General features: G+C 34.7%; 2 protein-coding genes across 24 annotated transcripts in view; one reads left to right on the top strand and one right to left on the bottom strand.

The window, feature by feature from the left end:
• LOC145246840 (adenosylhomocysteinase-like 1) overlaps window positions 1-12,473 on the top strand; it is a 736,073-nt gene that overhangs the window by 135,539 nt on the left and 588,061 nt on the right. The gene's annotated exons all lie outside the window — the stretch shown is intronic.
• The window catches only part of LOC145246842 (uncharacterized), a 323,121-nt gene that overhangs the window by 40,566 nt on the left and 270,082 nt on the right, over window positions 1-12,473 (bottom strand). For 6 of the 19 annotated variants that reach the window (XR_013863182.1, XR_013863183.1, XR_013863184.1 and 3 more), the window contains one exon: window positions 2,166-2,270. The exons of 8 other annotated variants lie outside the window; for them this stretch is intronic. Coding sequence is in view for 1 of the 11 variants with exons in the window: in XM_080108689.1 (XP_079964815.1) it covers window positions 8,535-8,629 (95 nt within the window). In the remaining 10 variants the exon portion in view is untranslated. Of the gene's footprint in view, window positions 1-2,165; window positions 2,271-8,474; window positions 8,630-12,473 lie in introns of all 19 variants that reach the window. 5 more of the 19 variants (XR_013863185.1, XR_013863180.1, XR_013863191.1 and 2 more) reach the window with 3 other exon arrangements.

Here is a 12,473-nt window from a genome sequence, read left to right as displayed (position 1 = left end):
TAAACAGGTAAAATTATAGAGGAATAAAAGGCGACTCAAATGAGGTATATGTTGTTTTAACAGTTACATTTTACATTAAATTTAGCTTAAATTTGATGTTTTTGAAAAAATTACAACTGCGGACTTTCTTTTTGCCGGCACTGTATGCATGTCATGAATCTGACTGAGTTTCCTTTGTGTGAGAGAGAGAGGGGGAGGCGGAGGAGATGTGTCCGAATATGTCAATCATTTGCAATTCGTCACTCTATTTCAACTCACTTTGAAAAGTCGTTTCCTTAATTCTGTCTATTTATTTATTCATTTATTTATTTTGCTAAAGAGTCACCACTTGTCTAAGCCAAGAAGCCACTCGAGAATAAGAATTGATAGACGGTGATACAAAACCGTGGTGATTGGTAACAATAATTGGACAGCATTTAATTAAGAGGACGCTTCAACAAGAATTTGTTTACAATTGGACTTGAAAACGACTACTTCAAAGTCAGCTGGTAAGCAGCCCAGTGATATCGTGTTCCGTAGATGGGTAGTTCTCGGAAAGAAACTCTGTTCATGAAAGCTCTGTTTAGTTTTGAATACACAGAAAGAGAAAGGAAATCGTTGACAGTGGTTGTAGGTAAACGAGATATTGTCAATTTTTATTTTTCACAGGGAGGGGGGAGAGAAAGGACCAGAGATTGGAGCTCAGTCGAGTATCTATCATGAAAATAACGATAAAGCAGAGAAAGAGTATTTTGGACATCTCTTCTGTGATAAATTGGTTGTAGGGAAGAGACGAGCCCCCCCCCCTCCCTTCCCTTTAGTATCTCATCTCATTTACAAATCTTTTGTTTACATAATCCGGTAATTTCATTTCCAATCTTTAATTTTTTTTAATGTCTTTCAAATGTTCTATCTTATAACATTCCTAACTTAAACATTCTTTAAACTCCTTCAACACAAAAATTCCTCCGGGTTTTCCGGTTACTTTTATTTAAATAAACTAATAATGAAATTAACTTCCCTGGATGACCAAGTAATTCGTTTAACATTTAATAGTAGACAAACCCAACCCCCACCCACCACCACCACCACCATTGCATACTCTTTTGCCATGAAATTTAATGAGTTCTTCATTCTTTGGAAATGAATTAATAGATTCCTTAACGATGCTAGGCATTTGAATGAAAATTGAAATTGATCCAAAACACCTGACCTCTGAAAAACCACGTATGTAATGAACTAGCAGGGAGACCCGACGTTGCCCGGTATGAATGATGATCAGCAAATGAAACATACCGTACATTTTGGCGTATAAGACGACCCTTAAAATTTAAAAAAAAAAAAAGAAAAAAAATCATTTTTAAAAACCAGTATTTCATAAGGTACCGGGTGTGGCAATTTCTAGCCTAGGCTAAACAAACATGGTTTCGTGATTTAGCAGTCGTCTTATACAACCGATATATAATAAATTTATTAAAATTTGCTCCAATTTTGTACCTCATCTTTCTCATATCTTTATTGTCATCAAAATCTGTTAAATCGCCCATTTTTCATTGGAATCGATTAATCGCTTCAGTTGGGGGCCCATCACGGTGCATCGGGGGAGAGGGGGTCACATGCCTTCCCTCAGTGACTTAGTTCATAATACATTGTAGTCTACATTGCACTGTAGAGAACCTATTGTTGATTTTATAAAATTATTTTTTTGTATAATGGCTTGAATTAAAGTTTAAAATGCAAAAGTCAAGTATCATGCTTCAACTGTGCTCTAAACAGAAACATTCATTTCAAACGCAACCCTGTCATATCAAAGAACCTACTGTTGATATTATATGTTGGACCTTTCGACTTGTGTGGTAATAAAACTTCTCAAATGAACTTGTGATGTTAGGCTGTGTAAGGTGTTAACTTTGGTCAAAATCGATTGTTCCTTCTTTCATCGGATTATTTCGATTATCGATACTTATTGGAGACATTCCAATACAAAACCTGAGAAAACTGCGAAGCACATAATGTACCTTCATGTGAAATTTCATAAAAAATCAGCCCAGCCGTTTTTGCGTCTATAGGGAATGTGCACACACATGCACATATATGCACACATACACGCACGTACACCTGAAAGAACAGTTAGAAATTACTTACATACCATACATTACGACCATGTAATCCCTACAGCTACCTACCTTGAAAATGCTGCTCTGAAACCTGACATAGTTTATATGGAATAAGTCAGAGAGTTGCAACCTTCGTTGAAGTGAGTGTCCCTAATGATGGAGGTCTGAACAGAGCTGAAAGAGAGAAACCGACCAAATATCAAGGTCTCATGTATGATATGAAATGAAACTGGAATCTAAAGGGGATATCAATCATACCAGTTATTATAGGTGCCACGTGGCTTATGAAGAAGAACCTGAAGTCCTATCTAACTAATATTCCTGGTGAACCAAGTGCAAAACAAAAAAGATCCAGACAATTGCACTTAAGAGAACAACGAGAATACTAAAAAGAGCTCTCGGTTGGTTTCAATAAAAAGCAGGGGAATGTTGGCAGCTGGTTTGGCTGCCTCATACCCAGTGTTACAATCTTAAAAGAAAAAACTAAAAACAGATAACGTTTCTTTTTGTATCATAGTAAACATATAGATACTAGACATTTTGCAAAAGTTATGGCTTGTTGACTTAGAATGAGTGCTTTATGCCAGATAGATGGTTAAATATGGTTAAATTTGTACTCATTTTTACATTAAATACTAATCCTTATTAATCTGTAATTGTGCATACAATAATACTTCGTTTGCTGCACACTACCATAACAAAGGTCCATACAAAGTTTCAGGCAGACCTGCCCAGTGGTCTCTGAGAAAAAGTGGAACAAACAGACAGACAGCAATATAATATAGACACTAAAAAAAAAAACTGACCCATTAGGTTATCGATTGTGCTCTGCTTAGATTCTTTAATTAGGAAAACGTGAGCTTGACAAATCATTTAAATATTTAAAGAAAGAATAAAAAAAGACAAAATGCAAAATTACTTTCTTTTCTCTCCCTTTAGTTCTTTCTCTTTCTCTCTCAAAGGTTAAATAGCATTACTACCTGCGGCGATATTCTCTCTTTTGTTTATAATGGACGTTTTCAATCTTTGCATTCTTTGTTTTATTTATTACCCTCGACGTTTCGTCCGTGGGCATTCGTACCCCCCCCCCCTCCTCCCGATATCTTTCTAGTTAGAATCATTTCTAGAAAGAAATAGAGTACTTGGGAAGATCACTTGAAGTTTGCCAACATCCTAGGTGAAAGTGATTTTTGTGGGACACCCACATAACCACAGCCACCTTCCTATTCCTGACTGTCATAAACAGCTGACATGCAATTCTCTATCTATATAAAAGCCAAGTACGTCCAAGGATGGAATACTGTTGCCATATCTGGGCAGGAGCTGCTAAAAACAGCCTATCCTGCCTTGACAGAGTACAAAATAGACTTCGTGGCTTAGTGGGGGATGCCCTTTTCTCTACCCTGCAACCTCTCTCCCACAGAAGAGACGTTGCGAGCCTGTCCTTGATTTATCGTTATTTCCATGGCAGATGCTCGTCTGAACTCCAATCTCTGGTCCCCCCTCGCCAATCTTTCACGAAAAACACCCGTCTAGCTGAATCCACTGTGAAAAATTTCCCCCACTCTATATCTGTGCCTAAATCAAAACGCAGATTCCATGAACAAAGCTTCTTTCTTAGAACTGCACGCCTGTGGAACTCTGTTCCGTCTGCCTGCTTCCCTCCCGACTACAACTTGGATATCTTCAAGTCCAATGTTAACAAATTCCTAATGAACCGCCCCCTTAAGTAAACATTTCAGCAAATCTCCTCATTAACGTAATGTACTTGCAATAACCCTTATCCCTGAGTGGCTTCCGGGCCTTGATAAGTGGTGATTACTGTGTAAAAAAAAAAAAAAAAAAAAAAATCTTCAAAAATTGGTTCCTAACCAAAATCTATTTAATTTCAAATAATAACGGAGGCTTCCAACAGCATTCAATAAAAGAATATTAAAGAGATGTCGCGAGTTTCTCTGCTTTATCGTTATTTTCATGGCAAGTGCTCGACTGAGCTTCAATCTATGGTCCCCCTCGCCAAACTTTCACAAGAAACACCTGTCTAGCTGAAAACACTATCAATAATTCCCCCCACACTTTATCTGTGCCTAAACCTAAATGTAGATTCCATGAAAAAAGCTTCTTTCTTAAAACTGCATGCCTGTGGAACTATCTTCCGTTCTCCTGCTATCCAACTGACTACAATCTGGTTGTCTTCAAGTCCAACGTAAACAAGTTCTTGATGAGCTGTTCCACTTAGTTTACAAATTTACCTAATTTCTATTACTAACAATTACTATATTGTCCAATTGGCTACTGTACACTCTAAACCCTTATCCTCGAGTGGTCTCTGGGCCTTGATAAGTGGTGATGCCTATGTAAAAAAAAAAAAAAAAAAATTATACTTTACTAAGTATAATTGTTCTGTAAACAGAAACATTGGGTTTGTATTACTGTACACATAGATTCGAAAAAGTTGTCAAAAAACAAATATGACAAATAAATGTTACCAAAGGCAAGATAAGTTACTTTTCTACCTAACTTGATAATTTTTTAGTGTGTTTATTTAATGTAACACATTTATTCAGCTCGAAAAAGAGTGTTTACCGATGTATTGGTAAATTTAAAATGGCACCGGAGTCTCTGTTGAACATGGTAAGTTGGGAAAATGAGTTAAAAATTAAAAAAAACTATGCAAAATACTGCTAAAAACTCATGTCGTGGTAAAATATATTGAGCGAGTTTTTTGTATAGTTTTTTGTATAGTTTTATTTTTAACTCATTTTCCCAAACTTACCGGCACCATTTAAAATTTACTAATACATCAGGAAACACTGTATGTTTTTCGACCTGAATAAACATGTTACATTAAATAAAAACACTAAAAAATTATCCAGTTAGGTAGAAAAGCAACTTCTCTTGCCTTTGATAACATTTGTTATATATTTGTTTTTTTTTTTTTTTTTTTTGTTTTTTTTTTTGACAACTTTTTCGAATCTGTGTATAGTAATACAAACGAGAAAGATTACTTTTGAATGCGCCCCTGTCATATCAAAAAACCTACTGTTGATTTTATATTTCAGATCTTTTGGCTTGTCTGGTAATAAGACTTCTCAAATAAATTTGTGATGTTAGGCTATGTAAGGTTTTAACGTTGGTCAAAATCGCCTGTTCCTTCTTTCATTGGATCATTTCGATTATGAAATTGCAGTTTCTTTGCATTTTTTTTCATACATAACTTGATTTGAAAAGTGGGGAATAGTTTAGCACAAGGTTTCCCAAACTCCCAATGGAGTCTCTGAACAGGGCAAAGGTTTTGCATGTAGTGCTAACAAGATAATTTCTAAAATAAGTCTGACAAACATACAACTTTTAACTTGTTCATTAGTTTTTCCTATTTGTGATTTTACTATATTTTCGTGTTTACAATCATTTTTTGTTTTTAATAAGTCAAAAGTTGTTGCATCTTTGGTAATTTAAAAAAAAATTTTTTTCTCATGAACCATTCTGAAACTCTTTACACCTGTAGTTGTGTATCGTATCTCTTTTCAGTAAAAAAGATAAAGAATTAAATGTCTGTCGCAATTTAATTTTTCCATATAAAATATTTGGTATTCATTAAAAAAAGTAATTGTGAAGCCCCTCAACCTCACTGTGGAGCCCACTTTGGGAAACCCTGGTTTAGCATGTATTCTATGTGATTAAAAACATATAGTGCTTATGTAGTACTAGCGGGGGTACCCAGCGTTGCCCAGGTGTGATGAGGTGTGTGTGTGTGGGGGGGGTAAATCAAAACAAAATCGAAAATAAAGAATAAGCGGACTTAAGAACCCTGTTTTAATATAACTTTTTTTTAAATTGGAAAAACAACAACAACAACAAAAAAACAGCGAACATGATGCAAAATAAAGAATGAGCGAACAAAAAAGAAATGGCATAAATAACTGTTTAGAAGTTAAAACTTAAATCGAAAAAAAATATATATATATCGGCTCAAACGTGCAATCTTAAGATAATGACGTTGCCACTATAACCACTGGTCTATGATCGTGTGAACGAAGTTACGTCATTTTTAAAAAAATATTTAAACTAATTCAAGAAAGAACTTTTTGCGCGTGCGTGTTTGGCTAAATTGTCATAAAGGAGCGATTTTTTTTTTTTTTTTTTTTTTATCCTCCCTCATCGCGAACGACTATTTCTATAGGAAATTAATGACCGTTTTTTCCTAATTCTCTCATATTATTTGACCAAGACACCGCTGTTTCAGACGGTACTGTTTTCGACCTGGTCTGATGCTGCTGAGAAAGTTTTAGGCAGACATATAAACATACATACATTTAAACAGATAGGTGATTTATATGATAGAAGATAATTCAATTTCACTTAAATACATTTTAGTAAAAACACTCTGACATAGGTGTCATGTCAAAATTAGTACAAATTCTAAAAATTATGGAAAATGATCAAGTAAAATATCTGCTAGAATTATTTATTTTTTTTATAATATTTGCCATTCTCATTCAGGGCTTGTCTGAAGTGAGCAATTTTTTTATTGGTACGACGATAAAAGGAGGGTGGACCTGTAAATTCACCCTTGTCTGTTCGTCTGTCCACATTTTTCTCTACGCCTTGGAATTTTTTGAAATTTTGCACAAACATTAAACATGATATATGAGTAAAAAAAAAGTGACAGAACGGATTTTCCAGGAAAACTCCGCTTACCCCCCCATCCCCCATGTTGCAGGTTAAAATGGCTAAAATTTACACTTTTGTGCTTATAAAAAAATCGATGCCTTGGATTTTTTATAAAGCTTTCTGAAAAATTGTAACTAACTGATTTCTATGTAATTTTGTTTGTCTATACTTCACAATAACTCTTGGGTGTGCCCCAGGGGCTCTTTTAGGACTAATAAAAACACTCCATTTTTGGGACTATTTTACCATATTTGTCCGAAATTTTGTGTGTATGTCTATTTAAGTTTTGCATGGTGCTGAACTCAAATTGAAATATGTTAAGGCCTTGTGAACTTTTGGTACTAAATGGGGGGGGGCAAGAGCAAATGCTGAACTTAGTCATTTTTTTTAATGTCTCGTTCACTATGCACTCACGAGGGACCATGCATACTTCATTTTTTTTTTTTTTTTTTTTTTTAATTATTACTGTTATACAAGACACAGTGCCACGCTATATGGATACTATGTAGGGAGTTGAGCAGCAAGATGTCTGTTTACATTACACTTTAACTTCTGCATATCAGAACAGTCAAGGAAACCGGGACCTGAAAGGGAATTCCAAAGTCTAGCAGTGTGGGGAAAGAAGTTATTAGAGTAGAAGGCTTTCCATAAAAATAGAGGGGGGGGGGAGATTTACTTTCCAATCCAGGATCAACCCTGTTACTTGTAAGTAACGAGATGAGGGGTGAGTGGGAGGGTAGGGTAGTTTTTAGAAAATTATTTTTGCCAGACGATAAATCGACCAAAAGAAAAAAAAAAAAATGATAATTATGAATAGTTAATACTATTAATAAAAATATTAGATAGGATCTTGTGTAAAGTACCGTACCGAACCTAGGCAGGTTGAACCGGCTTCCTTTAGAGGAAGAAGTTTCCTGGGAATATCAAATTCACAAACGGTCCCCACTTGCTTGTTTCTCCTCATCTGCCTTTGTTTTATCGTTACTTCCATGGCAAGTGCTCGTCTGAACTCCAATCTCTGGTCCCCCCCCCTCACCAATCTTTCATGAAAAACACCCGTCTAGCTGAAACCACTGTCAATAATTTTCCTCACTCTTTATCTGTGTCTAAATTGAAACGTAGAATCCATGAACAAAGTTTCTTTCTTAGAACTGCACGCATGTGGAACTCTCTTCCATTTGCCTGCTTTCCAGCTGACTACAACTTGGATGTCTTCAAGTCCAACATAAACAAATTCTTGATGAACCGCACCTCTTAAGTAATCCAATTTACCAAATTTCCATTACTAACGGTTACTACGATATTATCCCATTGATTACTGTACACTCAATAACCCTTATCCTCGAGTGCCCTCTGGTGACTTATGTAAAAAATTTTTTTAAAAAGTCAGATTTTAGCAATTGTTGCAGGGAGGTATCAAGGTCCTCCTACATGCAGTGTTTAGTATTTTCATATGTTAACCCATATGATACTGACCAGACACAACGTTGCTTAACTTGGTGATCTAATGAGAACCAGCATGTTAAAGTGATTTAGGTTTTGTGTCTTTCTCGCTTATATGTAACTTTCATAAATACGCACTTTCCACTCCATAATAAATACCAATGTGTATTTATTTTATATATACGAGGGTCATTTTAAAAGTAAAGCCTCCTATTTTTTTTAAAACTCGGTGTTTAAGAACTACAAAAACGGAAGTGATACCATTAAAACGAGTGATCTTTTGTATTCCAGGATTTTTCTTTTATATATAGTCATCACCTTTCAATGCACTTTTGCTAGGAATTCAATGACACATCTGTGCTTCTGTCGCACCTTCATGACGGGTTGCTTTTTTAAGAGTATCACAGCATCAATATCTGCAACAGAGATGAAACTTTCAGGTCATAAATGCATAAGTTCAGTCATCATAAAAATACAATTTTCAATGCAATCCCCTCTGATCCATTCGGGCAGAATGAAACAAAAACCATAGGAATTACTTTTGGAACGTCCCTCATAAATATTCATCCTGCTATGCAGAAGTTGATGAGTAAAAAAAAAAAAAAAAAAAAAGTCGAAACCATTTTAAAAATTTAGAGGAAGAGAGAAAACAAATAGCAATGAGACTCCTTATCGTATGAAACTGATTCAGAAAGAAATTCCTGACTATTTCGAGTTGAGCTGCTAAGTTAAACAGGCAATCAAGATGGCTGACGAAAACACGCTATCTACGGAGCATTAAAAATGGTTAAAAAGTCGAGAAATAAATAAAATACTGACAGAAATCCAGCCAATAAGTGCCGGGAAGTGTCACACTGACAATTATTGGATTGATTTCCATCAGTCTTTTGTTTATATTTTTGAATTTTGAACCATTTTGACACTAAGATGTCGCTGTTGTCAGCCATCTTGATTACCTGTTAGCAGCTCTGCACTAGTTCGTTTTCAAACCGAATAAAAGCTTTAGATCCCGTTAAAACCCATGGAACTTATCCAGGTAGGGAGAAGAGTAACTTATTTTGTTTTTGGTAACATTCATTGTTTGTTACATATTTGAGCGTTTAACTTTTTTTTTTTTTTTTTTTTCGTTTGTTGACTTCTGCGAAATCCCTAGAGTTTCTTTCCAAGAACTTCCATCTATCGAACACATTACCACAGAACAGCTTCACTACAAACTACAAATCTGATCATCGTCGAATCCAATGTCAACAAATTTACACTTTTATATAAAAGTCACGTTGTGCGTGTGTGAGTTCCTTCGTTGTAAATTCTGAAATGACTGAGCCAATCTTTTTTCAAATTTGACAAAGCTAATTTATATTTCTGGCAGAGTTCTTAGATATGTTTTATACAGAAATCAATCCGATAAGTTTCAAACATTGAAAAAATCTGATCTTAAAAATAGCCTTTCTCTCTTATAAATAAAAAGAATTTTTACAAAGGGATATTTTACGTTACACCGGCCAAGAGATAATAAGAAAATCTCGGCAAATCATTTCTTTAACGAACAGATTTATTGTCATCTGGAGAAATGACTCAATGGTAGAACATTCAACTACGGATTGAATGATCACCTGTTCAAGCTCGGGTGTATCTTGCCATTTAATTTGAATTTATTTTTTATTAATGAGTTCAATTTACGATAAAAGAAGAGGTACGATTTAAAATCGCCGCAAATCATTTCTTTGTTTGCATATTTAAAAAGTAAACATTAATCAAAAGTGACTTTTCCAGGGCATTCATCATCAAATCCTATGTCAACAAGTACTTGTTATAAGCCCCATAAGCAATCAAACTTTGTTAACCATTTCCAAATTCTCTCATAGTCTTCTTAAAATGACAATCCATCCCATTATAATCATTATCCTCGAGTGGTTTCTGACCTTGATATGTGTTGAATCATCTACATATTAATACAATAGCATATGTGTTATTTTCTGTGTCATGCTTACATCAGAGTTGTTTAATGGTTATGAACTTCCATCTCTTGTAATAAATAATTTTACTAAGAATTCTTCATAAGTTCTGGTTTCGATTATAGCTGGTGGCAGTAAGGGTTTACGATAGCATGTGTTCTTTTGTGTGTCACGCTCACATCCGGGTCGTTCAATTGTTATGTTCTAGTTTTTGTCATAAATAATTTTACCAAGAATTCTCCATAACTTTTGGTTTCGGTTTCAATTATGGCTGAAGGAACTCAAGTTTTATATATATATACTAGACTACCCATGACATGTTGGTTCAGTATGTTATATTAGCTATGGAATTAATGTATGAGTGTGACACTTCTACGTAAAGAAAATAGGTTTTTGTGACATAACAGAAACATTTCTATAAAAATATATTAAAATAAAAAAAGAATATAGATTTCTATAAGTCGTTCTGTTTATAATTGGTTATTTTTGAAAAAAAAAACTTACAGCCATTGAATTACGAGTGGTTTGCCATACTTATAGGTAAATATGCATTGAACAGATACCATAATACATAAAGTTAAATTCAAATTTTGATATCTTTTAATTTAAATGCAAAAAAAGAACAATTGGGACGCTGAAAACGTACACAGTAAAACAATACGTTTTATTGTCACATTGATTATTTATTTGTAACGCAATTAAAAAAAAAAGCATTTTCGGGGTTATTTATTTATGCTAGTAGTGTAGAAAAAATGTATGAATGTTTTTTGAGAAAGGTGTATTAAAAAAATGGAGGATAAATTAAAAAAAAAAAAAGAAGCACCATTGTAAAATGCTCTTATGGTTAAAGTAGATTTATTTCTAAGAAAATGGCGTTAAAATAACTTATACGGAAATAAACGATGTAAAAAAAAAAAAAAAAAAAAAAAAGCAGAAAGTATTAAAAATTGTTTATTTTGATAATTTAAACGTGAAAAAAAAAATTGGGATGCTGAAAACGTACACAGTAAAACAATACGTTTTATTGTCATGTTGATTATTTAGTATAATATCATATATATGAAACGGGTCGATGCTTATACGTATTATTTGTAATCTTTTAATGCATCCAAATCTAATATTTTAATGCATTTAAAACCAAGCTCCTATCTTTACATCACCAACGCTCTGATCCCCATCTGGCATCAATTGAAATGAATGGCTCTCGTCTTGGGGAGGCTCCATGTTTTGACAAGCTTCTGGGTTTGACCTTTACTCCTGATCTGAAATGAAACACGTACATCAAATCTGTTGCCAAGGTCGCTGGGAAGATGGTGGGATCCTTCTACTGCCCCAGAAGATATCTCACTACTGATACATTTCTCTATCTATATAAAAGCCAAGTACGTCTAAGGATGGAATGCTGCTGCCACATCTGGGCAGGAGCTACTAAAAACAGCCTATCCTGCCTTGACAGAGTACAAAATAGACTTCGTGGCCTAGTGGGGGATGGCCTTTTCTATTCCCTGCAACCTCTCTCCCACAGAAGAGACGTTGCAAGCCTGTCTTTGTTTTATCGTTATTTCCATGGCAGGTGCTCGTCTGAGCTCCAATCTCTCGTTCCCCCTCACCAATCTTTCATTATAAACACCCGTCTATCTGAAACCACTGTCATTAATTTTCCCCACTCTTTATCTAAATCAAAGCGTAGATTCCATGAACAAAGCTTCTTTCTTAGAACTGCACGACTGTGGAACTCTCTTCCGTCTGAATGTTTCTCATCTGACCCCAACTTTGATGTCTTCAAGTCCAACATAAACAAATTCCTGATGAACCGCCTCCTTCAGTAAGACACTTTATCAAATCTCCAATACTAACGATTACTACAATACTATCCCATTGATTACTGTACACGCAATAACCCTTATCTCCGAGTGGCTTCCGGGCCTTGATAAGTGGTGACCTCCATATAAAAAAAAAAAAAAATCGCGTTTTGCGTTTGCTTCCCATATCTTAAAGTTTTTTATTCAATAAATTTAAGATATTCGCTTTTCTAAGGACGTCCGTTTTTTCGAACGAAATCGGTCCAGCGATTTGTGTTTATTTGTTTATGCTGTTATGGGTTTATGTTTATGTACGCATGCGCAACCGGAAGTTGTAAACCGGATGTTGGGTTACAACACCCGTTACAAGGTCATTTGAATTTTATAATTATATAGATAGACAGATATATATTTTTCTTAAGTTTTGATTTCAGTTTCGATTCAAGTTAATGCACCCAAGTCATTTGGATATATTTGTTTTTGAAATCGCCACTTTATAATAT

The sequence above is a fragment of the Euprymna scolopes genome, chromosome 24, assembly GCF_053919585.1.
Source record: "Euprymna scolopes isolate OS-2025 chromosome 24, ASM5391958v1, whole genome shotgun sequence".
In the NCBI taxonomy this organism is placed as follows: domain Eukaryota; kingdom Metazoa; phylum Mollusca; class Cephalopoda; order Sepiida; family Sepiolidae; genus Euprymna; species Euprymna scolopes.
Note: the sequence above shows the minus strand (reverse complement) of the source record. Positions and strands in the feature narration are given on the sequence as shown.